Source organism: Caretta caretta, chromosome 24 (assembly GCF_965140235.1).
Source record: "Caretta caretta isolate rCarCar2 chromosome 24, rCarCar1.hap1, whole genome shotgun sequence".
Classification (NCBI taxonomy): Eukaryota; Metazoa; Chordata; order Testudines; family Cheloniidae; genus Caretta; species Caretta caretta.
In genome coordinates, this window is record NC_134229.1 from 17,385,292 (window position 1) to 17,412,645 (window position 27,354).

General features: G+C 55.0%; 1 protein-coding gene across 1 annotated transcript; it reads right to left on the bottom strand.

Moving 5' to 3' along the window:
- Window positions 1-580: 580 nt before the first annotated feature.
- On the bottom strand, window positions 581-22,190 carry LOC125625659 (sialic acid-binding Ig-like lectin 16). Its single transcript, XM_048828000.2, has 12 exons — window positions 21,953-22,190; window positions 8,726-8,887; window positions 7,308-7,706; window positions 6,851-7,171; window positions 5,470-5,523; window positions 4,054-4,317; window positions 3,757-3,822; window positions 3,361-3,627; window positions 2,559-2,864; window positions 2,284-2,377; window positions 1,921-2,038; window positions 581-835 (listed from the first exon to the last, which is right to left on the bottom strand). The coding sequence occupies exons 2-12, from the start codon at window positions 8,859-8,861 to the stop codon at window positions 644-646; spliced, it is 2,217 nt and encodes a 738-aa protein (XP_048683957.2). The 5' UTR covers window positions 8,862-8,887; window positions 21,953-22,190; the 3' UTR covers window positions 581-643.
- Window positions 22,191-27,354: the final 5,164 nt, after the last annotated feature.

Here is a 27,354-nt window from a genome sequence, read left to right on the forward strand (position 1 = left end):
AGACAGAGATCAGGGCCCATTGTGCCAGGGGCTGCCCAGACACACAGTCCCTGCCCCGAGGGGTTTAGAACATAACGAGCCCAGGACACCATTATTATCCCAATTTTCAAAGTGAGGAAACTGAGGCCAGACAGATGCAGCAACTGGCCCAACCTCCACCCACAGCATTTTCAGTGGAGCAGGGACGAGAACCCAGGAAGCCTAAGTACCAGGCCAGCACCTTAGCCACAAGCCTGTCCCTCTACTCTGCCTAGCTGCTGCCCCTAAGCTTGAAAATCCTGTCCACCTGTGAAACGAGTTGGTGAGGGCTCAGGCAGGGTAGAAGAGAGATGCTCTATGGCTGAGAGGTGAGCGGCTCTCTTTCCCCCTGGGGCAGTGGGGTTTGGGAGGGGGCAGGCTTTGGGACCCGGCTGCAGAGGACTCTGGGATACCTCCCCACAATGCAGTGCTCCAGCATCTCGAAGACCTAGTTGAGTCCGGGGCAGAGCAGGGATTTGCACCCAAGTTTCCCACATCCCAGGTCCAGCCCTTGGCCGACCGCTTGCCCCTTTCCCCCCTTCCCCCCTCACTGACACCCCTCTCCCCCCCACCGCTGCACTGGACGGGCCGGAGACGCCCAGCCAGGGCCCATGGCGCGAGGGGGCTATTTCAGCCGGACCTCAGAATATTCCGTGGTGGGGCCCTCGGGAGGCTCCCCCCGTTTGCGCTGCAGCTTGGAGAAGTCGATGGAGGCGTAGTGCAGCTCCTCCGGCTCCCCGGGGCCTAGCGGGCCCTGAGCTGCTGCAGACCCGTCCTGGACGCCTTTGGTCCGGCCGGCGGCTGGAGTGTTGTGATCCTGGGTGAGAAGCAAGGCAGAGACACCAGGCAGAGACTTGCATCCACCCTGCTGAGCTGATTGCATGGGCTGCCCCCGGCCTGGTTTCCCCCACCCTCCATGCAAATGCATTTCCTGCATCGGGCGTGCACTAGCCAGAGGCGGGGGGGATTGGGTGTGTTTCACACGCGCTGCATGCGTGAGCCGATCCCATGCCGGCACCAGCTCGGTTAATGCCTCCCCTACCTCACCCACACAGGCCACGCATTGGCAAGACGCACGGGGCGTGGGGGGGCGGGGGGGGAGGGTTGCTGCATTTCATGCACTGCACTTGCAGGATTTCATCCCATGCATCTCATTGCAACACAGGTTCAACGAATGTATTCACTGGATTTATGCAATGGGGATGCATGAACTGCGCCCATGCAGCTTGGGCAGCACGGGGTCCCTTAATCCACTGAGTGCATTCGCAAGACGCACGGGGTTCTGTGCATTTCACACATTGCGCGTGCCTGCACCGATCTCCTGCGTCTTGGGGCAGAGCCGGTTACGTTAATACGTTCCCTGCATTGCCTGCACCGGCCACGCATTTGATCCCAGGCATCTCGTGGTCGCAGAGCCCATGCTGATGCGTTCGTTGCTTTTTCTGAAAGGTGCAACAGACTCAGAACAGCCTGCACGCACCGTCCGATCACAAGCACCTGACACCGCAGCTGCAGAAATGCATTTCCTGCCCGGTTGGTGCATCCAGGAGATTGGCAGCATCCCAGCCCCAATCTAGTCCCATGCACGTTGTGAATTCACGTGAATGCATTCGCCGCATGTCCTCCCCTCTGAGCGAGACCCGAGGGATGAGGTGCCTTCTCTGCATGCAGGAGCCGACCCCATGCCGTTCGGGGGGCCCAGGCTGGTGGCAGGGGTGCATATCCTCCACCGAGCACGCATGGGGGGTTGGGTGCCCTGGTGAAAGCCTGACTTATAGTCCTGCATTCATTAAGGGGGTGGGAAAGCAGTAGGGGAGGGAGGAGAAGAACTGGAGGGGGGCAGAGACGGCGTGGGGTGGGAAGGGCAGGTGGGCTTGGTCCCCCGCTCCCCCAGGTACATACCACAGGGATGGTGGTGACGTTACTATAGATCAGGTTGGCGTCGTCGGCCGTGTTCTCCGCCAGGCTCCCGTTAGCCGCCTCCCCGGCCTCAGCGCTGGGGGGCACCAGTTCACGCAGCCTGGGGGGAGACAGATCAGGACACACTCATGAGACCGGGGGTGGTGGTAGAATATCCCGTGGGGAGGGAGGGGGTGGCACACCAGTATGAGAGGCTAGAGCGCAGGGGACTGGGAGAGGTCAGGGAGAGGGGGTGGCGGGGATCTCACGGGGGGGCTGGAATACCGCAGGGGAGATGGCAGGGGATCTCAGCGGGATCTCGGGGCGGGGGTAGCTGGGGGTCAGGGCGGGAGGCGTCAGACTCACTTGATCACACAGAGCCCGAGAAGGAAGAAGCCGACGGCGACCCCCAGCCCACAGGCCACCCCGATGCCCAGCAGGTTGCCAGGCTCCTCCGCACCTGCAACAACACACAGCACGGGGCACGGCTGGGAGAGAACCCAGGAGTCCTGGCTGCCAACTCCCCTGCCTCCAACTCCCCGACCCCACCCTTCTTCCAGGGCGGGGGACAGAGCCCAGAAGTCCTGGCTCCCTCCCCCTCCCTGAGTTGGGGACAGAACCCAGGAGTCCGAGTGTCTCACCTCTCTGCGGGGGGCTGAGTTCAAAGTGCAGGGCGGCGTAGGTCCCGTGGGGGTTGGAGCCGAGGCAGAAGACCCTGGAGCCCCTGTCCCTGCTCCCCGTCCAGCTCAGGGTGCTGAAAACCTCGTCCCCCTGGGCCCACGAGCTGACCTGCAGGGCCCCCCGCGATCCGTTCCCAGCCAGGGGCTCCCCGTCCACCTGCCACTGAAGCCGGGGCGGGGGGTGGGAGCGCAGGGAGCAGCTGCAGCTGACGCCGGGCCCCTGGTGCTGACAGGACGTGTTCAGCCCGGTCCCCGGCCGGGGGCTGTCTGGGGAGCACAGGAGATAAAGGGAGAAATTAATAGAGAGAGAAACCTCGTGTCAGGGAGTCCTGTGGGTTAACCCTCCTAATACCCAGGGGCAGAGAGTACCATAGATTAACCTGCTGATATCCAGTGGCAGGGAGTCCTGTGGGTTCTTTTGCTCTGGGATGTTTCTTCAGCCAGCCCGTGGGCACTGATCCGGCCCCAACCTCAGTGAGCTGCGCTTCACACCAACCCACCTGCTTGTCCGCCCTCAGCCTCGGCGCTCACGGCCCTTGTAGACGGCCCAGAAGTCGGTTCAAGCCTCAGCTGCCCCCCTTGGGGCTGCCCTCGAAGCAGCTAATTAACTATGGCGGGGGAGAGAGGGGGAAGGCGGTTTGCTCTGTCTCCGTTTAAAGGGGCCAGGGACCTGTGACACCTGCTAGAACTCAGTGGCGAGGAGTCCCACGGATTAACACTGCTACTCTCCAGTGTCAGCGTCCCAGGGCTTATCCCCACTCACACTCGACGAGCAGCTGGAACGTCCCCTGGGCAGAGCTCTCCTCGTTCCGGGCCCAGCACCCGTACAGCCCCCCGTCCTCGGCCGTCACGTTGGGCAGTTCCAGCTGCAGCTGATTCTCCCCCGTGGGGCGGGCGCCCTCGACGGCTCGGCCCCCCCTCACCCAGCCCAGCACAGCCGGGGGGTTGCTGGCGACGGAGCAGAGGAACCGCAGGGAGTCGCCCTCCCGGGCTGTGAGTTGTGAGCCGTTCCCCACCGGGGTGCCGGGATCTGGGAACAGGAATAACACAGAGCCACTCGCACCCTGAGCCAGCCAGGCCCTGCCTGGGGGCTGGATCGGGGCCAGCACCCCCTAGAGGGGGAAGGCCGCGTGCCCCTTGCCCTGCCCCCTAGCGATACCTTGGAATAGCTGGGGGTCGCTCCTGTTGGCTCTGGAGACGGTGATTTGCAGAGTCCTCTCTAGAGCTGAAATACCCACGGCAACGTATTAGATTGGAGAGCGCCCCCCACGGACCCTCTGCTCCGCTGCCCAGCGCCCCCCACTGATCACCTGCCCCCCTGCAGCCCCGCGCCCCCCATGGATCCCCCGCCCACCCCCTGCACCACAGCCCCCCCTCCTGACCACCCCCACCCCCTGCAGCCCAGCACCCCCCACTGGGGCCCCTCTGTCTCGCCCAGCACCCCCAAATGCCTTACACTGCACGTGCACACACAGGGCCCGGTTGGCCGACCCAAAGGGATTCTTCGCCCAGCACCGATACTCCCCAGCGTCCCCTCTGCTGAGATTCGGCAGCTCCAGGCGCCCGGCCCCTCCCTGGCCGGGGCTCAGGGACTCGTTCCCCTTGGCCCAGCTCAGGGTGGCCTCGGGTCTGCCCCCAGCCTCACAGTCCAGGTTCAGGGAGTCGCCCTCCTGGGTCTCCAGAGACACGACGTCGCCCTCAGCTCCCCAGGCATCTGGCACTGGAAGAGAGGAGCAGGCGGGTTTGGTCCCCCCAGAGATTCCCCACCAAGGAGCCAAGACGAAGAGGGACTGTTCTTAATGTTTCCTCTGAATAGTGTGGGGGTGCCTCAGTTTCCCCTACGCAGTTCTTAAGTATCTAGGGGGTGGGGTAAGGGTGTATGATCATTGCAGAGCCCTAGAGGGCAGGTGTGTGCAGGGGTCTGGACACAGAGACTGGCCGACACCCTGTTTCCTGGCCACTGATGGCCTGGGCCCTTCCCCCCCTGTGAGGTGAGAGCTAAAGGGTTGGAGAACAAAGGAATCTGGTGACCTCCTGCCCCGGGAAAAGGACAAAGCCCAGAGGAGGGGGGGCTGGAGGGAGTTTCAGTTTGGGGCTGGCTGGGACATGGAGTGAAGGGCAGACGTGGTTGTCTGGCTCACTGCCCCCCAAAATGGACGCAGCTGAGGGGTCCTGTTCCCTGCACCTACAAGCTCTGTGTTAGACCATGTTCCTGTCGTCTAATAAACCTTCTGTTTTCCTGGCTGGCTGAGAGTCACGTCTGACTGCGGAGTTGGGGGGCAGGACCCTCTGGCTTCCCCAGGAGCCCCGCCTGAGCGGACTCGCTGTGGGAAGGGCACGGAGGGGCAGAGGAGGCTGAATGCTCCGAGGTCAGACCCAGGAAGGTGGAGCCGGGGGAGCTGTGTGTCCTGCAGACAGGCTGCTCCCCGAGAGGAGACTGCCCCAGAGTCCTGCCTGGCTTCACGGGGAGCAGGTCCAGAGCATCGCCCGGGGACCCCGTGACACCCACCAAGGAGCCAAGACGCAGAGTCACCACTGGGGTGGGGTGGGGGGGCTGGTTATACAGGGACCCCTCGCCTGGCGCTGAGACCTGGCCCCTCTGGGGTGGGCGCACAATCTCGGTGCCTTGCCATGGCAGCAGGTCTCCGTCGCAGCGATCGGTCCCTAACCCATCTCCTGCCCGCTGCCCAGCGCCCCCTTAACGCCACCCTGGGCTCTAGAGAGAGGGAACCAGGCCTGCTCCCCCGACCATTGCCCCCCACAGCCCCGTGGTTCCTCGGGCTCTCCCCTCCGGGCACGGAGCAGCCTGGCCCGGCTGAGCGTGACTCGGAGGCGCTCGCTGATCCCCGGGGCTCGCAGTGCGGCCTCTCACCGGGGCGTCCGTTCCTGGTCAGGGTCCCGGTGACATTGGGGGGGCCGGACGGGTCTGTAACACAAACCAGAGAGGGGGGATCAGGGGGGCTGGACAGCACCGGGGGGGGGCGGGGTCTCTAGTGATCCCTGAGCCTAGACAGGGACCCTCGCTGTGAGCTCAGCTGGGGGACGGGAAGGTCCCTGAAGTGACACAAGCCCCGTGGGCAGGGAAGGGAAGCGACAGACCCGACTGGGCGCGACCCAAGAGGCGCCGGACGTAACCCAGGGGCCGGGTTAGGGCCAGGGGGAGCCAGAACCAAGGGACCAAAACTGGTGGGTCGGAATTCAGCTTAATTGGCGGAGGCACTAACGAGGGGCCGGGCTGCTCCGGCCTGGGGACTAGAGCGAGCGTCACCATCTCGCTGCCACCGTCCGCCGGGCGCCCGGGTGTTCAGCGTCCTGCTCCCCAAACGTGTCCTCCCGAGGGCGGGACAGAGCCGGGGGTCTAAATAACCCCGCTCCCAGCCCAGCCACCACCAGGGTCGTCAGATACCCCCCTTGTGGTCCTTTGCCTTCCCCCTTCGGTTCGTCTCTCCCGAGCCCTCTCCTTTGGCCCCTGGGCCTGGCCGGCCAGGCCTGGGTATTTTGCAGCCTGGCTGCACCCAGAGGGGCGGCTGAAAGCAGCACCCGGAGGAGCCGGACGCTGGTGCCCTCTGGCCAGGCCTGGCAGGGTCCGTCCACGCTGCCCTCAAAGGCGCGCGGCGCCGAGGCCCAGAGCCTGGGTCCGTTGGGTTGGGCTCGCGGGATCGGGCCATTTAATGGGGGTTTGCCCTGGGGCAGGGCGGGTCGAGGACTCTGGGCACCGACTGCGGAGCGTGTTTAGTGCCAGACAGCGACTGGGTCCCGTTAACACTCTGCCCCATAGAGAGCATCCTCCGATCCCGGCAGAAAGGGGACGGGGTGGAGGAGACGTGGTGGGACAGCCCGGGTGGATCTCGGGGGGAACTGGGGTGTCTGGTGTGAGGGGGGGAATCCCAGCAAGGGGGGACTGGAATAGTGGGTGGATCCCAGCATAGAAGGATTCTGGGGGCAGGGCAGGTCGCGGGTAGAGAGGATCCCAGAGGAGAAGGGCCTGAGGACGGGGCATGTGGATGGGAGGAGGAAGCCATAGCCAACGTGGCAGGAAGGCGTGAAAATCCCAAGAGAGAAGGGGCTGCATGGTGTGGGGGGGAAGGGGTCTGGAGTAGAATTGGCTGAAGGTGCATGGTGGGGGGTGGGGATCCCAGCACAGGGCTGAGATGGGGGAGGGGCTGGAGGGCAGGGCTGGGGAGCCCAGGAGGGTGGGGATCCCAGCAGGGGGGGCTGGGGCCCAGCATGGAGGGGCTGGGGGGGTCACTCACAGCCGATGTGTAGCCGGATGGTTCTGCGGGTGGAAGGTCCCCATGGTGGGCGGTAGGTAATTCTGCAGACGAGCTCTTTGCCGTGGTCCCCCGGGGCGGGTGTGAAGCGCAGCGTGGAGCTGCGGGCCCAGGTGCCGTTCGCCAGCAGGGCTGAGTCGTCCCGGGCTGTGTTGCTGAACGGCCCCGTCCAGGTGACTCGGGGAGGGGGCCCGGAGCAGCGCCCGGGGGCCGTGCAGGTCACAGTCACCGGCTCCCCGGCCAGCAGCATCCCTGGCAGCCCCCGCGCCGGCGAGATCTGGATCTCTGGCTCCTCCGTCAGCCCTGAGACACGGGGAGAGGGGAGAGAATCACTCGGGGACACGGGGCCTTTCCCCCCTGGGGGCGCCGGCCCCGATCCGGCTCGAAGGCAGGGACTGGCTCAGGGGGGCTGAGGAGCGGTGACTGCGGCTGCTCTTACCTGGCACGGAGAGTATAAGATCAGTGCCATCGGAATTGAAGAGATAATTGTATTTCAGTTTTCCTTTCTCGACCCTAAGGAAATATCTCCCTGCATCCGTCCCTTGGGCGTCATTGATTTGCAGGGAGCAGTCGCCACGTGTCAGATCCCCCGCCAGCCGGAATCGGCCCTGGGTCTCCTGCGACACCCACCGGCTGGGGTCACTGCTGGCCACGGGCGGATCCTGGCCCGCAGTTGCGGGCTCCTTGTACCAGTGTCCGTAGAGCCGGGCCCGGGGATTGTCGGTGTCGTACCAGGCTGGGTACGCGAAGGTGCAGGGGACGAGAACGCAGAGACCCATCTGCACCGACACCGACTGCCGCACCGTCAGGGTAAATCCGGGCTGCTGGCACAGGGACCCTGCAGGGGACGGAGAGGGATCGAAGTGGGACTGTCGGGGGGGTCGACACCCGCTCCTGCCCTGAGGGGCTGAGAACAGCCCAGGAGAGCCTGTGGGTGGGGCAAGCAGCCCAGGCTGAGTGGGGCAGTAGGCCCCAATTCGGGCTCCGCTGGCCTTAGAAGCAGGCGGTGAGGAAGGAGCAGACTCTCTCTCGCTCGCTCGCCTTTGGCGAGGGAGGGACCTGGCTGCAGGGAGCAGAGCGTACCTAGCATGGAGCAGGGCTGGGGAGCGGCCAAGGGGGCTGGGGAGCTCCAGCCGGGAAAATCCCAGGCTGCGGGTGTAGCAGGAGGCCAGGCAGGTACTAGGGTTGCACAGGGGCAGCCCATGGGGAGGCCAGGGCAGCCGATCCAAGCCCCTCCTTGCCAGTGATGAGTGGCTTTTACACCGCAGTCTGACCCCTCTACAAGGGGCTCGTTGGTGACTGGCAGTAGCCTTACACTGCAGCAAGGTGGGGATAGTGGGTGGGGGGGTTCCCCTGGAGGGGGGGGACCCTGAGAGACAGCGGGTGTACTGCCAGGGAGCAGCCATCCAGGAGACCAAGGGGCAATGGGTCCGGGAGGGATGCGGGGCCAGCAGTAAGGCGGATCATCGGCCTGCAGAGGGCGTCCTGGAGCCTGGTGATCTAATTCCCGACGAAGACCAGCAGGAGGCACCGCAGGGGTGAGTCTGCTCGCGTCCAGGCACCCACAGAGAGCAGAGGCCAACTCTGAGCTCCCCCCCAGCTCTGCCGGTGCTCCTCACTCCCGACCTGCAGCCCCCTGCGAGCCCAGCCCTGGATCCTCGACAAAATCTACTTCCATTTAGTTTCCAGCCTTCCCTACATGGAGCCTCCTGCCCTCTCCCGAGCACCACACTGGGCCATTGGGCTCCCCTCCCCATCTGGCCAGTCTCCCTTCCAAGACCTGGGACAGACCTGGCTTCGCTTAGCGCGGGTTCGGCTCTTCCCCCTGCACTGGGGCTGCAGGGGCTGCTTACTTACCCCTCCAGAGCAGGGCGAGGATCAGGACCCTCAGCGTGGCTGCAGGGGGGGCAGGACCCCCTTCTCTCCAGGGGGGGCTCTGAGCCGGGAGCTCCTGTTCCCTGGCATCCTGCTGTGGAAGCAGGGCTCTGCCCATGGCTGGGGCGTCCGGCTGGGACAGACCTAGAGACAGACGGCGGGGAAAAGCGTGAGAGCGGAGGCTGTTTTGGGGGATACAGATCTGCCTTGGGGACCATCAGTGCTGCTGGGCTCTGCAGGGGGCTGATCTGGGGCTGCTGGCAGTGCAGTGACCCACCCCCCGCCCCCACCACCAGACGGTCCTGAGACATCATGGGCTAAAAAAATCCTTAATTTGGTGACAAAACCTGAGATTTTTTTTCACTAAGAATCATGAGATCGGCCAGAAAATCCCGAGCTGGTGAGAGAAGATGGTGGGAAGGCAGCGCTGCTCAGAGCCTGCTCTGCTTCCATCTTCCCACAAACACCAACACGTCAGCAGGCGGCCAGCGAAGTTACCACGGACGGCAGAGGGGAAGGGCGTCAGACCGGGAGAAGGAAAGAACCCGTCAGAGATGTTCTGACCAATTTGAATGAATTCAAATCAGTGGGGCCGGACGCTGTTCAACCTAGGGTGCTGAAGGCATTAGTTGAAGAAATCTTGGAGTCACTGGCAATAATATTTGCAAACTCATGGATGCCAGGAGAGGTCCGAGAAGACGAGAGAAGGGCTAACGGGGTGGCCATCTTTAAAAGGGGGAAAAGGAGGAGCCGGGGAATTATAGACCAGTCAGCCTGAACTCGACACCTGGAAAGCTGCTAGAGCAATGTATAAAACCTTCAATTTGTGAGGATGAAGGGGTGTTCACCAGCATGGATTTATCAAGTTCAAATCCTGCCAAACCAGCTTGATTTCCTTCTTTGACGATGTAACTGGTTGGTGGCAGGGGGAAAGTGGTGGACATAATATCCCTGGACTTCATCAAGGCTTTTGACACAGTCCCACAGGACATTCTCATAAGTAAGCTGGAGAAGACTTCTGAAGGAACTCAAATGTGAAACTGCAGAACTATGCAGCGAACAGCAGAGAGGCTAACAGAGGGAGTTTGCCTGGGATCTGCCTGAGAGGAGGTACGCTAAGGGCTGCATTAAGGAGGCTGTGTTGGTGAGTATCTGAGTGTCTGTTGTGGGGACAGTTTGACAGTTTGACCGTGTGCTTGATTGGTGGTTTGAAAAGTGTGAATTGGGAGTGCTTTGTTCCAGGTGAGCCTTGAGGGGGCCTGACTGTTATAAAAAGCCAGTCAGCTGCGAACCAGCTGAGTGGCGAACAGCAGAGAGGCTAACAGAGGGAATTTGCCTGGGGAGAGCCCACTGAGGCTTACATCTTGCCGGCTTCTCTGAGTAATTACTACAACTCCTGAGGAAGCTCGTAGAAGCAAGGTAATATGGATGGGGAGCGTTCAGCTGTTGTGACCTGCACTGGATGTGCCATGTTTGTCTTTCTTCCACAGGACAGAAGCGACTTTGTCTGTACAAAGTGCAAGCTGGTCTCCATATTGGAAGAGAAGGTTCAAGATCTGGAGCAACAGGTATCGACCCTGCGTTGCATAAGAGAAACTGAAGATTTCCTGGACAGACATCAGGATATGCTTCTATGGGCACAATGTTCTGAAGATTCAGAGCAGGCTGCACTGCGGGGACAGGAGGACGGTGAAGAAATTTGCAGCATGTGACCTCCAGAAAAAGAAAGGGGAGTGTCCATGTACCAGCAACACAGATACAGGTAAGTAACCGTTTTCATGTTCTCTCCACAGGTACCATTGCGGGGAGTGGCCCAGATGATACGTCTGGGGGAAGGGAGCAGAAGGAGACTCCGCCAGTTGAAAGGCATGAGATGCACTGTCCTAGGGATGGGGGTTCCACGACCACCGCTCCCAAGAGAAGGAGGCGGGTGGTGGTGGTCGGGGACTCTCTCCTCCGGGGGACTGAGTCATCTATCTGCCGCCCTGACCGGGAAAACCGAGAAGTCTGCTGCTTGCCAGGAGCTAGGATTCACGATGTGATGGAGACACTGCCGAGACTCATCAAGCCCTCAGATCGCTACCCCTTCCTGCTTCTCCACGTGGGCACCAATGATACTGCCAAGAATGACCCTCAGCGGATCACTGCGGACTACATGGCTCTGGGAAGAAGGATAAAAGAGTTTGAGGTGCCAAGTGGTGTTCTCGTCCATCCTCCCCGTGGAAGGAAAAGGCCGGGGCAGGGACTGTCGAATCGTGGAAGTCAACGAATGGCAACGCAGGTGGTGTCGGAGAGAAGGCTTTGGATTCTTTTACCATGGGATGGTGTTCTAAGAAGGAGGAGTGCTAGGCAGAGATGGGCTCCACCTAACGAAGAAAGGGAAGAGCATCTTCGCGAGCAGGCTGGCTAACCTAGTGAGGAGGGCTTTAAACTAGGTTCACCAGGGGAAGGAGACCAAAGCCCTGAGGTAAGTGGGGACGTGGGATACCGGGAGGAAGCACGAGCAGGAATGCGCGAGAGGGCAGGGCTCCTGCCTCATACTGAGAAAGAGGGACGATCAGCGAGTTATCTCAAGTGTCTATACACAAATGCAAGAAGCCTGGGAAACAAGCAGGGAGAACTGGAAGTCCTGGCACAGTCAAGGAATTATGATGTGATTGAAATAACAGAGACTTGGTGGGATAACTCACATGACTGCAGTACTGTCATGGATGGATATAAACTGTTCAGGAAGGACAGGCAGGGCAGAAAAGGTGGGGGAGTTGCACTATATGTAAGGGAGCAGTGTTGGATCATATTAAAGAAGTTCTGTATAGAGCTGGCTGTATTTTAAAGAATCCTTATTGAGGTTACAGGGACAAACCATCCTGATGTGCAGAAAGAATAGTAAATATGGCAGGCGACCAGCTTGGCTTAACAGTGAAATCCTTGCTGATCTTAAACACAAAAAAGAAGCTTACAAGAAGTGGAAGATTGGACAAATGACCAGGGAAGAGTATAAAAATATTGCTCGGGCATGCAGGAGTGAAATCAGGCAGGCCAAATCACACCTGGAGTTGCAGCTAGCAAGAGATGTTAAGAGTAACAAGAAGGGTTTATTCAGGTATGTTAGCAACAAGAAGAAAGTCAAGGAAAGTGTGGGCCTCTTACAGAATGAGGGAGGCAACCTAGTGACAGAGGATGTGGAAAAAGCTAATGTACTCAATGCTTTTTTTGCCTCTGTCTTCACGAACAAGGTCAGCTCCCAGACTGCTGCACTGGGCAGCACAGCATGGGGAGGAGGTGACCAGCCCTCGGTGGAGAAAGAAGTGGTTCGGCTCTATTTAGAAAAGCTGGACGTGCACAAGTCCATGGGGCTGGATACTTGCATCCGAGAGTGCTAAAGGAGTTGGCGGCTGTGATTGCAGAGCCATTGGCCATTATCTTTGAAAACTCATGGTGATTGGTGGAAGTCCCGGATGACTGGAAAAAGGCTAATGTAGTGCCCATCTTTAAAAAAGGGAAGAAGGAGAACCCTGGGAACTACAGGACAGTCAACCTTGCCTCAATCCCTGGAAAAATCATGGAGCAGGTCCTCAAGGAATCAATTCTGAAGCACTTAGAGGAGAGGAAAGTGATCAGGAACAGTCAGCATGGATTCACCAAGGGCAAGTCATGCCTGACTAATCTAATTGCCTTCTATGACACGATAACTGACTCTGTGGATGAGGGGAAAGCAGTGGACATGTTGTTTCTTGACTTTAGCAAAGCTTTTGACACGGTCTCCCACAGTATTCTTGTCAGCAAGTTAAAGAAGTATGGGCTGGATGAATGGACTATAAGGTGGATAGAAAGTTGGCTAGATTGTCGGGCTCAACGGGTAGTGATCAATGGCTCCATGTCTAGTTGGCAGCTGGTATCAAGTGGAGTGCCCCAAGGGTCGGTTCTGGGGCTGGTTTTGTTCAATATCTTCATAAATGATCTGGAGGATGGCGTGGATTGCACCCTCAGGAAGTTTGCAGATGACACTAAACTGGGAGGAGAGGTAAATACACTGGAGGGTAGGGATAGGATACAGAGGGCCCTAGACAAATTAGAGGATTGGACCAAAAGAAATCTGATGAGGTTCAACAAGGAGAAGTGCAGAGTCCTGCACTTAGGACAGAAGAATCCCATGCACCGCTACAGACTAGGGACCGAATGGCTCGGCAGCAGTTCTGCAGAAAGGGACCTAGGGGTTACAGTGGATGAGAAGCTGGATATGAGTCAGCAGTGTGCCCTTGTTGCCAAGAAGGCCAATGGCATTTTGGGCTATATAAGTAGGGGCATTGTCAGCAGATCGAGGGACAGGATTGTACCCCTCTATTCGACATTGGTGAGGCCTCATCTGGAGTACTGTGTCCAGTTATGGGCCCCACACTACAAGAAGGATGTGGATAAATTGGAAAGAGTCCAGCGGAGGGCAACAAAAATGATTAGGGGACTGGAACACATGACTTATGAGAAGAGGCTGAGGGAACTGGGATTGTTTAGTCTGCAGAAGAGAAGAATGAGGGGGGATTTGATAGCTGCTTTCAACTACCTGAAAGGGGGTTCCAAAGAGGATGGCTCTAGACTGTTCTCAGTGGTAGCTGATGACAGAACAAGGAGTAATGGTCTCAAGTTGCAGCGGGGGAGGTTTAGGTTGGATATTAGGAAAAACTTTTTTCACTAGGAGGGTGGTGAGGCACTGGAATGCGTTCGCTAGGGAAGTGGTGGAATCTCCTTCCTTAGATATTTTTAAGCTCAGGCTTGACAAAGCCCTGGCTGGGATGATTTAGTTAGGGATTGGTCCTGCTTTGAGCAGGGGGTTGGACTAGATGACCTCCTGAGGTCCCTTCCAACCCTGATATTCTATGATTCCATGAACTACTAACTGTGTTATGTAACCTATCATTTAAATCCCCCTCTGTACCAGATGACTGGAGGATAGTTTATGTGACACCAACTTTTTAAAAAGGCTCTAGAGGTGATCCCACCAATTAGAGGCCACTAAGCGTAACTTCAGTACTAGGCAAACTGGAGAGAGGTAAATAGCAGTGTTCCACAAGGGTCTGTACTGGGACCAATGCTGTTCAACATATTCATAAATGATCTGGAGAAAGGGGTGAACAGTGAGGTGGCAAAATTTACAGATGATACAAAACTACTCAAGATAATTACGTTCAAAGCTGACTGCGAAGCTCTACAAAGGGATCTTACAAAACTAGGTGACTGGGTAACAAAATGACAGATGAAATTCAATGTTAATAAATGCGAAGTAATGTACATGGGAAACCCTAATCCCAGCTGTAATATAAAATGATGGGGTCTAAATTAGTTGTTACCACTCAAGAAAGATTTTGGAGTCAGTGTGGACAGTTCTCAGAAAACATCCACTCAATGTGCAGCGGAAGTTGAAAAAGCGAACAGAATCTTGGTTATCATTAAGAAAGGAATAGATAATAAAACTGAAAATATCATATTGCCTTTCTATTAATCGATGGTACACCCACATCTTGAACGCTGCGTGCAGTTCTTGTGGCCCCATCTCGAACTGGAATTGGAAAAGTTTCAGAAAAGGGCAACAAAAATTATTAGGGGTGTGGAACAGCTGCCATCTGAAAACGAATAGTGCGGTGTCACCATACACCATGGAACAGCTTCCCTATGAGGAGAGATTAATAAGACTGGGACTGTTCAGCTTGGAAAAGAGACGACTGAGGGGGGATAGGATTGAGGTCTATAAAATCCTGACGGGTGTGAAGAAAGTAAATAACACAAGAACTAGGAGTCCCCAAATAAAAGTAACAGGCAGCAGGTTTAAAACAAACAAAAGGAAGTATTTCTTCACACAACGCACAGTCTACCTTGGAAGGTACTCTTTGCCAGAGGATATTGTGAAGGCCAGGACTATAACAGGGTTCAAAAAGAACTGGATAAATTCAGGGAGGATCGGTCCATCAATGGCTATTAGCCAGGATAGGCAGGGATGGTGTCCCTAGCCTCTGTTCGCCAGAAGCTGGGAATGGGCAACAGGGGATGGGTCACTTGATGATTCCCTGTTCTGTTCATTCCCTCTGGGGCACCTGGCACTGGCCACTGTTGGAAGACAGGATACTGGGCTGGATGGACCTTTGGTCTGACCCAGTCTGGCCGTTCTTATGGAGAAATGGGGGCTATTTGGAACTACAAATAAGCGGATACATAATTGGTTAAACAACTGCAAACAATGAGTGACTGTTAATGGAGAGACATTGGATTGGAGGGAGGTCCCAAGTGGGGCTCCAGAGGGATCTGTTCTGGGTCCCGTGTTGTTTAACATCTTTATCAATAACCTGGATGTAGGACTAGGGAGCAGACTGATCACATCTGCAGATGACACAAAGCTGGGGGGAGTTGCCAACGCTTTGGAGGATGGAGCTAAAATTCTGAGGGATCTTGATAAATTGGAGAACTGGGCTGTAGACGAGACAATGAAATTCATCAAGGACAAATGGAAGTTGCTTCACGTAGGGAAGAAAACCAAATACAGGATGGGGAACAACTGGCCAGGCAGCAGCACCGCTGAGAAGGAGCTGGGAGTTGGGGTGGATCACAACTCGACAGGAGTCAGCAATGCGATGCTGTTGCAAAAAAAAATAATGCATTTTTAGGTTGCATTACCAGAGGCAGAACATGCCAGTCACGGGAGGTGCCAGTCCCTCTCTACTCGGTGCTGGCTAGGCCTCAGCTGGAGGACTGTGTCCAGTTTCGGTCACCAATGTGTAGAAAGGATGCAGAGAAACTGGAAAGGATCCGGAGGCAAGGGAGAAAGATGATCAAAGGGATGGAACGCAAGCCCGAGGGGCACAGCCTGAAGGAACCTGAGTGTGGTTAGCTTGGAAAAGAGACTGGGGGAGGGGGACATGATCGCGGTTTTCAAATACTTGAAAGGCTGCCAGAAAGAAGCTGGAGAAAAGTCATTCTCTCTGGCCCCAGAGGGCAGGACAAGGGGCAACGGGTTCAGACTGCAGCAGAATCGATCGAGATTAAATCTCAGGAAAAACTCCCCAGCTGTGAGAGCAGTCCGACAATGGACCAGACGCCCAGGGAGGTCTTGGAAGCTCCTTCACTGGAGGGTTTTGAGAGGAGGCTGGACAGCATCTGTCTGGGATGGGTTAGACCCCACAAATCCTGCATCTTGGCAGGGGTTGCACTAGGTGACCCCTGCGGTCCCTTCTCACCCTGTGGGTCTGTGATTCCAGGATTCGCTAAAACATCCTGAGATTTAATGTGAACATCATGACAACCCTCTGTCCCTGAAATTCGCTAATCAATCCGAGATTTGCTCTAAGGATCTGAGATTGGCTTTTAAAATCCACAGATTTGTGCTTTGTCTCCGCACACCCTGTTTGCGGCCCATTGGGTCATTCCTCCCCCTCCCACACCCCCCCACCCTCCCCTACTTAAAATCTCCTCTCAGCTCCTGAGGGGGGAGCTGCTTCCCTCCTGCAGCACCCCTGATTGGCTGCCCTTCTCCAGAAGGCGGGCAAGGAGGCAGGGTAGCCAATCAGAGGGTGGTTCCCCCTCTGGGCAAGGCTGGAGTTCTGCACCCTTGGGGCTGGTCACTGGCGCAGTGAGCTGGGCAGGTCTCAGCCTGGATCCCCCGTAGCCCATGCATGCCCCGCCCCGCCAGAGCAAGGTGGCATGGGCCCTGCTCCCCAGGGCTGGAGGGGCAGAGGCCGGCCCCAAGAGATGCAGCCTCCATCCTCATCCATGGGGGGCTGCCCTGTCCTCATGCAGTGTCTAAAAGCCCCAGTGGTCTGTTGTCCACAGAGCTCCACGGGGGGCGGGGGCCATGGAGTGAGCACAGCTGGAGAATGGGAGAGAAGTTTGCACATATGTGCTCCCTCTCATAGAATCATAGAATATCAGGGTTGGAAGGGACCTCAGGAGGTCATCTAGTCCAACCCCCTGCTCAAAGCAGGACCGATCCCCAGTTAAATCATCCCAGCCAGGGCTTTGTCAAGTCTGACCTTAAAAACTTCTAAGGAAGGAGATTCCACCACCTCCCTAGGTAACGCATTCCAGTGTTTCACCACCCTCCTAGTGAAAAAGTTTTTCCTAATATCCAATCTAAACCTCCCCCACTGCAACTTGAGACCATTCCTCCTTGTTCTGTCATCAGCTACCACTGAGAACAGTCTAGAGCCATCCTCTTTGGAACCCCCTTTCAGGTAGTTGAAAGCAGCTATCAAATCCCCCCTCATTCTTCTCCTCCGCAGACTAAACAATCCCAGTTCCCTCAGTCTCTCCTGGACGGATTAGGGGACTCATGTGTTCCAGTCCCCTAATCATTTTTGTTGCCCTCCGCTGGACTCTTTCCAATTTTTCCACATCCTTCTTGTGGTGTGGGGCCCAAAACTGGACACAGTACTCCAGATGAGGCCTCACCAGTGTCGAATAGAGGCGAACGATCACGTCCCTCGATCTGCTGGCAATGCCCCTACTTATACAGCCCAAAATGCCATTGGCCTTCTTGGCAACAAGGGCACACTGTTGACTCATATCCAGCTTCTTGTCCACTGTAACCCCTAGGTCCTTTTCTGCAGAACTGCTGCCGAGCCATTCGGTCCCTAGTCTGTAGCGGTGCATGGGATTCTTCCGTCCTAAGTGCAGGACTCTGCACTTGTCCTTGTTGAACCTCATCAGATTTCTTTTGGCCCAATCCTCCAATTTGTCTAGGTCCCTCTGTGTCCTATCCCTACCCTCCAGCGTATCTACCTCTCCTCCCAGTTTACCCTCTGGGGTATCTATAACTGCCCTGTCTGCAATGCCTGCCCACCCTGCCCCCCAAACCTGCCCTGTGGAGAAGGGGAAACCCCCTGGGGTATCTGTAACTGTAGTAGCAGGATTTTATGTCTGTAGTTTGTATAATTTAGAATGAAGGATAAAGAATAATAATACAGCATGTATGATTTGACCATATTCTGCCAGCCACTGTTTCTGAAAGCAGGAAGGAATGGCCTAGTGGGCCATTGGTAAAGATGCATCAGCCAGAATCTTTTGTCTGAAGCTGATTTCAAGGCAGTAATAGATCTGTAGGGTCACCACTTTGTTGTAGGTTTAAAATGAGCATTTTGAAGTAAGTAGAAGTATGCAATGATTGTTTTCTCCTGCATTGCAATTTGATGTTCCTGTTCAAATGTTCTGTGTAAATCAATCCTGTTTTGCATGTGAATGAGGAATGTGTGCGTTAGAAAAGCGTGAAGGCCGTCACCAGACCAGATGTTCTAGGGAGGAACTGAGGATAGACGTAAAGGTGCCAGAAGATTGCAACACGCCCCTATTGAGATGTCAGAGGAGGGCAGATTGATGACTCTAAAAGATGGGGCAGGAACTTGTTAATGGGGACAAGATAGTTGTGATCAAACCCAGCATGGGGTAACTCCCTGAGAGACGGGTGAAGGAACAAGATAAAGGATGAGGAGAACAATTTAAGAAAATAAGCACTCGTCAAACGGCGATTGATCACAGCATGACGGTGCAAAACTCATTGGTCCCAATGAAGGAGAATCACTATATAAACAGGGGGCCTTGCCATGAAACTTTGGGTTCGTCCTGCCAAGACTTCCCCGGAGCATCGTGTCGCAACCGACAGAACCCGGCTCCTCCCTCTCCTTGATCAACCTAGCTGGCCACTAGATTGGTCCATACTTTGGACTGGTAACTATGACTTTAACTATAACATCGACTGGTGGGACAGTTTGGGTGTGGGAGGGGGTATGTTTGATTAAAAGCATATGCTAATTGTTGTATGTCCAATAAATGCAGCGTGTTGCCTTTTCCCCTGAAAAAGATTCTATGTGCTTCTTATAAGCAAAACATAACTGCCCCCTCTGCAATGCCTGCCCTCCTTTCACTCCAAAATGGCCCCCATGGGGAAGGGGAAAGTTCCATTTCCCACCATCCCTCTGCTGCCCTCAGGTGCTCTTGGGAAGGAGGCTGAGAGATGAGAGCTGGGGAACCCACTGCTGTATGTGGCCCCCTGAGCCGACGCCTCCAGTGTTGTGCCCAGGGTGGGGAAGACCTGGGGTGGGACGCTGCTTGGGCTTGAGGGGCACCGGCAGAGCTGTGGGGGCGGGGAGCCCAGGGCTGGGATAATAAAGGGCTGCGTGTCAAGATTAAGGGGCATCCCAGTCTCCACAGACCATCCAGCTCCCTCCCGCACCCTAGTTCCACTCACCCCTACACCTGCAGAGTGGGGGCCCAGCACCAGGCTCTCCTACCGTGCAGCCCGGGTTCCTCACGGTTTGTGACTCGGAGCCTCGGGAAGCGGCATGCATAGGAATGTGAGCGCAGAAGTAACCGCTAGTAGGGGCTGTTGCGGGGAGATGCTGTCTCAGAAACCCCAGCACCAGCATCCTGCCGACTTCCTCTCCCTCTGGCTGGGGCTGCCTGTGGCTTCCTTGCAACAGAGGCAGGCTGCATCTTGCTTGTGGGGCTGGAAATAGAACCCAGGAGTCCGGGTCTCTGAACCCTTTTACAGCTCACTCTCCTCCCAGAGCTGGGATAGAGCCCAGGAGTCGTGATTACCTGCCTCCAGCCCCCACTCTAATGCACTAGACCCTGCTGCCTACCCAGAGCCAGGGACAGAACCCAGGAGTTCTGGTGTGACATTGCACTCCATATGTTTATGGAAATATGCTTATGAGTGTGAATATAATGTAACTGGAATACGCTTTATGCAAAAGGTCTCTTGTAAGGTATCATTACAAAGTTTATAATCTGCTGAGTGTGGTTATCCTATTTGTATGAATGTGTCATTCTTGTATCTGAAGCTAGAAATAGGAAGTTTTACTCTGAAGTCCTATTGTAATTATGCAAAATGTGGGCCATTAATGGTGGTTTAGAATCTTGATGGCTCCCACTGACCAGGAAACTTGGTTGTAAATGGCTCTGTTTACCTGTAAGCCTTCCTGTGAGTCAGACCAGAAAGAATGGAGGCTTGGGGGTCTCACAGGACATGTGACCCTGTCACCTGGTACTCGAATCCATCTTAAACCTGGTGCCTTTCCATTTAGAAGGAGGGGTGGGGACCCAGAGAGAAAAAGGTTCCTGCCTTGTTCCAAAACCATAAGAGGGGGCGGAACAGAACAAAGGGGGCTGCAATCATGAGAACTACTACTTACCACCTGAGCTGGAACTAACAAGGACTGTACCAGGGGAGAGGATTAGGCCTAGACTAGGAAGGAGTCTGGTCTGTGAAAGAAGCTCCTTGGAACGTCTCTGAGGGTGAGATTTACCTGTATTCAGTTTCTTAAATGTATTAGGCTTAGACTTATGTGTTTTGTTTTATTTTGCTTGGTGACTTACTTTGTTCTGTCTGTTATTTCTTGAAAGCACTTAAATCCTACTTTTTATACTTAATAAAATCACTTTTATTAATTAACCCAGAGCAAGTGATTAATACCTCGGGGAGCAAACAGCTGTGCATATCTCTCTATCAGTGTTACAGAGGATGGACAATTTATGAGTTTACCCTGTCTAAGCTTTGTACACAGTAAAAAGGATTTATTTGGGGTTTGGATCCCATTGGGAGCTGGGTGTCTGGGTGCTGGAGATAGGTGACCTATGGAGTAGTTTTTGGTTAAAAGCTGCAGCTTTGGGGGCGTGGCCCAGACCTGGGTCAGGGTTGCAGCAGGCTGGTGTGTCTGGCACAACAAGACAGGGTTCTGGAGTCCCAGACAGTCAGTGGATAACAGGCTCAGAGGTTCAACAGGCTCAAATTCAGCACATCAGGTGACAGTCTCAAGGGGGTCTCTGTGACGGAACCCGTCACAGTGGTGAAGTCGAACAGGCTATGTGCACAGCTGATTGCTTTGACACAATGGTAAGGATTTTAAGTGAGTTTTAAGTGTGTTGGCTGGAGAACAGACAAAGCGGTTACCAGTTTATTTTCTGTTTGCTTATTTTGGGTAAGGGAAATAGGGACAGAAAAGTAAGAGTGAAACTCAGAAGAAGCTAGAACTGCACCAGTTGCAAGTTGTTAGGAAGGAAAGAGAGAGCCAGCAAGTCCTTGAGTTCAAAGACAAAGAACTTGAGGCCCAGAAACAGAGCCAAATCAAAGTACAAAAAGCTGCCCACCAGCTAGATCTGGAGTTAAAAGACAGAGAAATACAGGCCCAAATTGAGACCCAGAAGCATGAACTGGCTGTAATGGAGTGGAAGAGGTGCACAGAGACCTGTATCTCAGTCATAAATATAGAGGGAAGAGTAGCCTAAAATCCCTCCTTGGCAGCTGTACTAAATTACCTTACCTGTAAGGGGATAAACAGTTCCATAACCTAGTTAGCACCTGACCAAAAGGACCAATGAGGAAAGAAGATACTCTCAAATCGGGGGAGGTGGGGGCAGGGAGAAGGATTTGTGTGTGGCTTTCTTTTTGGTTCCCTCTCAGGACAGACAGAGAAGCCAAGCAGGGGCAACATCTCCTGAAAATATACCTGGAATTTACTATGTAAAATTACAGCAATTGTAAGTAAGGCAAGGAAATGCATTAGGTTATCTTTTCTTTTAGCTTGTGAATTTTCCTATGCTACAAAGGTAGTTTTATTCCTGTTTTTGTAACTGAAACTGAGCCAGAGGGGAATCCTTTATGTTTAAATCTTTTTATTACCCTGTAAAGTTACCTTCCATCCTGATTTTGTGGTGTGATTCTTTTACTTTTTCTTTATAAATAAAGTTCTTCTTTTAAGAACCTGATTGATTTCAGTGTCCTGAAGACAAAGGGTCTGGTCTGTGCTCACATTGGGAACTGGGTGCTGGAGACAGGTGACTTGCTGAGTTGTTTTTGTTTAAAGTCTGCAGCTTTGGGGGTGTGGAGCAGACCCGGATCTGTGTTGCAGCAGGCTAGCGTGTCTGGCTCAACAAGGCAGGGTTCTGGAGTCCCAAGCTGGCAGGGAAAACAGGCTCAGAGGTAACTTCAGCACCTCAGGCGACAGTACCAAGGGGATCTCTGTGACCGAACCTGTCACACCTGGCTCTGAGACCCTCTACACCCCAGTCTCCTCCCAGAGCTGTGGATGGAACCCAGGAATCCTGGCTACCTGCCCCCGATCCCAGCTCTATCCCTTTATTACTGCTTTTTGCAGTCCTACAATAATATTTGAACGCTAGCAGCTCACACCTCTTATTGTATTGAACACGCTGCAGACACTAATCACTCACCTCGAGCTGAGAGGCAGCCGCCTCCGGGGTGGGGCAGCTGGGGAACAGCCGCACAGCGACACTGTCCAGGGGTTGCTCACCTGGAGCTGAGATGCATCCACCTCTGGGGTGGAGCAGCTGGGAACAGCGCACTGGAACAGCAGATGCCTGGTTAGGACGGCGAGCGAATCCCAACTCCAATGGGAAGAGCCGGGTGCGTGCGGAGACCTGCCTGGCAGGGAGAAGGTGCAAGTGTCAGGGCGAGGGCTGGGGCGAGATGTGAGATTTCAAGACAGGAAGGGGAAGTCAGTTTGTGAATCTGGCCCTAGCCCGTCTTGCACGAGCTGGTTCCAGTGGCTGGAGATCTCGGTGCCATCGATGCAAGACGGAGATTGTCACAGACACAGGCCAGCTCCCACCGACAGCTGGCTTCCAGCCCCCACGTGGGAAGACTGGCTGGGGGTGGGAGGAATGGGGCATGGGGCCTTTCCCCTCTAGGGGGCGCTGGCTCCGATCTGCCCCAGGGTGGGACACTAGCTGGCTCCACAGTGTGGGAATGGGATTCGGGGTCCTTTCCCGCTACGGTCTCTCAGCAGGGGACACACCAGCAGATCGGAGCCGGTCCACTGAGCGCAGATGTTTGCTTTCTGTCTCTCGGTTCCTCAAACGCTTCACGGGTCACTGAGTCTGGGGATTCCCTTGTGAATTCCCGGCTGGATCAGGAGAGGCAGCTGGATTCCGCGGCCCGCCACAGACTCCGTCCTTCGACTTAAGAGGTGAGACACAGCTCTGAATCTGGCCTGGGTCCTGGGGGCTGTTTACACAGGGACCTCTCCCCGGCGCTGAGATGTGGCTGCCTCTGGGGTGGGGCTCGGGGGGCTGTTTATACAAGGACTCCTTGCCCGGTGTTGAGATACACAAGGGTTTGGGAGAAACCGATAACTAAAAGAAACACAGGAACCCCTAGGGGCATTGGGACCAGCCCCAGCGGCTGGGCCCTTTCGAGTCTCCCACCCCAGCCAGACCCTGGCCCACTCTGCCCCAGGCCAGCGGCACGTCAGCTCTGCCCCCCTGCGTGTGGGCACCGGCGGCTGTGCTGGGAAGCTGGTTGCTGAGCGGATCTTGCACAACAGGAAGTTTCCAATGGGTGAGTTGGCTTCATCGGCGAGAGCCGCAAGTGTGACAAGGCGGGGTGTTTTGTTTTGTTTTTTCAATGGCTTGCATGCAGAGGGTGTGGGACTCAGTTTCCCTGGGTGTTACTGGTTTAACGAGGTGGTGGGAGAGGGAGTTTGTTGGTACAGAGGGCCCAATGGCCTGGAGAATGGATACCCCAGCGACTGGTGACCTGATAAGTGGGAGGCCGAGCTCGGGAGTCACAGCTGGTTCTGGCCAGCGGGAGGACAATGGGCTGCGGGGAGAGGACCCCGGTGACCTGACCAGCTGGTTCCAGACAGAGGGGAAACAAAGGATGGATGAGAGGAGAGGCTGGGAGAAGAGGGGCCCAGGCAGCCTGTCTACCTGGGACAGAAGACACAGGACAGAGGTGGGGCTTGGATGATGGTGATGTCAGATGCCCAGCTGGAAGGAGGGGGTCTCTGGGCTAGGAGGAGAGAGCAGCCAGAGCCCACCTGGAGGTGGGACAGATCTAGATGTACGGTGCTGAAGGAGGCCAGGCCTGAGGCCCTGAGAGTTTCCTGTGCTGGGTTCAGATGCTCAATAAACCCCCCTGTGTTACGCTGGCTGAGAGTTGCTCCAGGCTAGAGAACAGGGCGACATTATTCCCTCGGGGAGTGGAGGTCCCGGGGGTCCAGAGCGAGTGGACTCCCTGAGTGGGTCCATGGCGAGAGACAGGCATGCTGAAGCTCAGAGAGGTGCGGTTCCAGGACGTGGAGTGGCTTGACCCCCGAGAAGGGCTGTCGCACTGAAGGGGTTTCCTCCCAGGGACCGTACGGAGCCGACAGAGAGCTCGAGTCCTGTGAGTCCGTGACAACTGGTCCCATTGAACAGTGGGGTGCAGCTGCTTGGACATAGGTCCCCAGCCAGTGGGGGAAGGAGAGAGCCCAGGGCAGATTCCTGCTGGGACTGTGGCTGCCAGGTCTAGTGGGTTAGAACTTGCTGCGCTGGATTCATGCGGATCAGGGCAGACCCCTGGTCGCTGGGGTAAGCTCCGGGGCAGGAACCCCGGGGTCCGGGCCAGCCCCTAGTTTGGTGTGTTACATTCTGCCTGTGGTTAATCACTATTTGGTTTCCGACTCTTTTTAGTTAGCTGCCTGGCAGGTTTCCCTCCGTTGCTGTTAAATAGATGCCCACCTGGAGGTGGCCGCATCTCAGTGCCAGCTGGGCAAGGGATCCCTATATAAACAGCCCCCACTCCCCATCCCAGAGGTGGCCGCATCTCAGCGCTTGGCGATGGATCCTTGTTCATTGTACTGAGCTCAGTATTTGACTCGTCTTTTTCCTGGGTCTTGGGACTTACCAGGTTCAATCAGACTCCAGAAAAAAGAGATTCACTCGGAAATCATAGAATCATAGAATATCAGGGTTGGAAGGGACCCCTGAAGGTCATCTAGGCCAACCCCCTGCTCGAAGCAGGACCAATTCCCAGTTAAATCATCCCAGCCAGGGCTTTGTCAAGCCTGACCTTAAAAACCTCTAAGGAAGGAGATTCTACCACCTCCCTAGGTAACGCATTCCAGTGTTTCACCACCCTCTTAGTGAAAAAGTTTTTCCTAATATCCAATCTAAACCTCCCCCACTGCAACTTGAGACCATTACTCCTCGTTCTGTCATCTGCTACCATTGAGAACAGTCTAGAGCCATCCTCTTTGGAACCCCCTTTCAGGTAGTTGAAAGCAGCTATCAAATCCCCCCTCATTCTTCTCTTCTGCAGGCTAAACAATCCCAGCTCCCTCAGCCTCTCCTCATAACTCATGTGTTCCAGACCCCTAATCATTTTTGTTGCCCTTCGCTGGACTCTCTCCAATTTATCCACATCCTTCTTGTAGTGTGGGGCCCAAAACTGGACACAGTACTCCAGATGAGGCCTCACCAATGTCGAATAGAGGGGAACGATCACGTCCCTCGATCTGCTCGCTATGCCCCTACTTATACATCCCAAAATGCCATTGGCCTTCTTGGCAACAAGGGCACACTGCTGACTCATATCCAGCTTCTCGTCCACTGTCACCCCTAGGTCCTTTTCCGCAGAACTGCTGCCGTGCCAGTCGGTCCCTAGTCTGTAGCTGTGCATTGGGTTCTTCCATCCTAAGTGCAGGACCCTGCACTTCTCCTTGTTGAACCTCATCAGATTTATTTTGGCCCAATCCTCTAATTTGTCTAGGGCCCTCTGTATCCTATCCCTCCCCTCCAGCGTATCTACCACTCCTCCCAGTTTAGTATCATCCACAAATTTGCTGAGAGTGCAATCCACACCATCCTCCAGATCATTTATGAAGATATTGAACAAAACCGGCCCCAGGACTGACCCTTGGGGCACTCCACTTGATACTGGCTGCCAACTAGACATGGAGCCATTGATCACTACCCGTTTAGCCCGACAATCTAGCCAGCTTTCTACCCACCTTATAGTGCATTCATCCAGCCCATACTTCCTTAGCTTGCTGAGAAGAATATTGTGGGAGACTGTGTCAAAAGCTTTGCTAAAGTCAAGAAACAATACATCCACTGCTTTCCCTTCATCCACAGAACCAGTAATCTCATCATAGAAGGCGATTAGATTAGTCAGGCATGACCTTCCCTTGGTGAATCCATGCTGGCTGTTCCTGATCACTTTCCTCTCATGCAAGTGCTTCAGGATTGATTCTTTGAGGACCTGCTCCATGATTTTTCCAGGGACTGAGGTGAGGCTGACTGGCCTGTAGTTCCCGGGATCCTCCTTCTTCCCTTTTTTAAAGATTGGCACTACATTAGCCTTTTTCCAGTCTTGGAGCCCCAAAGTTGCGATCGAAACCTGACATGACCGGTAACATGAGGATCCTGGTAACCGGGGTCCGTCTCTTATTGCTATGCTCTTTGAGGGTAAGTGTTAATTGCCGTCATTATCTGTCTGTCTATCCCTATACACCCCCTCTATCTATCGATCGATCTCTGTTAATAATTCAAATGTCCATTTTTTTCTTTACCCTGAAGATATTTTAAATCATGGGAGGTGGGCCTGGTAATTGAAAAATTTGGGATTTTGTTGTGTGAAAAATTCTTAGCCAATGAATTTTTTCCAGTGACCATTTGTTTTAAACGGCCGACGTCTCTGTGAAACATTTGGAAAACCCCAAAGTCTCGCGGTGATTATTTTTTAAGAAACAGAGAGATTTCCACAAAACATTTATTTTAAAAAACAACCAAAATTTTGTGCAGTAATTTTAATACGAACAAAACATAATTAACATTATTATATAAAATAGATCACGTATATACTCTCTCTCTCTCTCTCTCTCTCTCTCTATATTAACATAAAAGTCGGCATAATTAGATACTCTCTATATCAGGGGTGGCCAACTTGTGGTTCCGGAGCCACATGCAGCTCTTCAGACGTTAAGATGCGGCTCCTTGTACAGGCACTGACTCCGGGGCTGGAGCGACAGGTGCCAACTTTCCAATGTGCCAGGGGGTGCTCCCTGCTCAGCCCCTGGCTCTGCCACAGGCCCCGCCCCCTCCCCTGAGCCTGCCGTGCCCTTGCTTCTCCCCCCGAGCCTCCTGCATGCCCCAAAACAGTGATCGGGAGGTGCAGGGAGGGAGCGGGAGGCGCTGGGGGCTGGAGCGGGTGAGCTGATGGGGGGCTGCTGGCGTATTACTGTGGCTCTTTGGCAATGTACATTGGTAAATTCTGGCTCCTTCTCAGGCTCAGGTTGGCCACCCCTGCCCTATATACTGTGTATGTGTATGTATATACAATAACATTATAGTATAATACATATATTCAGATATAGAGATTGAGGTATATATCTACATAAAATAATGAACATAATTGATTAGCATTTCTCCAAAGACTGAACACTTGCTCACGTGCTAAGACCTTGTATGACTTTGTGTAATTGCGCCTTCCGGTGGATCCCTCCAGAACAGCCTATTCCTCCTGCCCCATCTCTCCCATGCAGGATTCCTCCACGTTCAGGCCGCAAACCACCCCTGGATTGGAGAGGGGATCTGTCTTGATCCATGGAGCAAGCGGACGTCTTCTGGGGGAAAACCATTGCTGCCACCATCCTCTACAGGGAGTTGTTGGAGGAGGCGTGGGGCCACTTCTGGTTGCTGGGGGACCTGGAGAAGGTGGGCTGCTAGCTGGGCATCGAGGATGTGACAGATGGGGACAGGGGCTGCAATTATCTGCACATCACCAGGGCGAAATCATTCCAGCACAGCTAGGGAGCAACACAGCCTGCACTCATCATCACGGGTATCCCACC

Coding starts and splice junctions, on each gene's coding strand:
- LOC125625659 (XM_048828000.2), bottom strand. CDS start 8,861: ATGGGCAGAGCCCTGCTTCCACAGCAGGATGCCAGGGAACAGGAGCTC. Junction 4,318..5,469: donor GACCAGGAACGGACGCCCCG/GTGAGAGGCCGC, acceptor CCTCTCTTCCAG/TGCCAGATGCCTGGGGAGCT. Junction 3,628..3,756: donor CGACCCCCAGCTATTCCAAG/GTATCGCTAGGG, acceptor TCCTGTTCCCAG/ATCCCGGCACCCCGGTGGGG.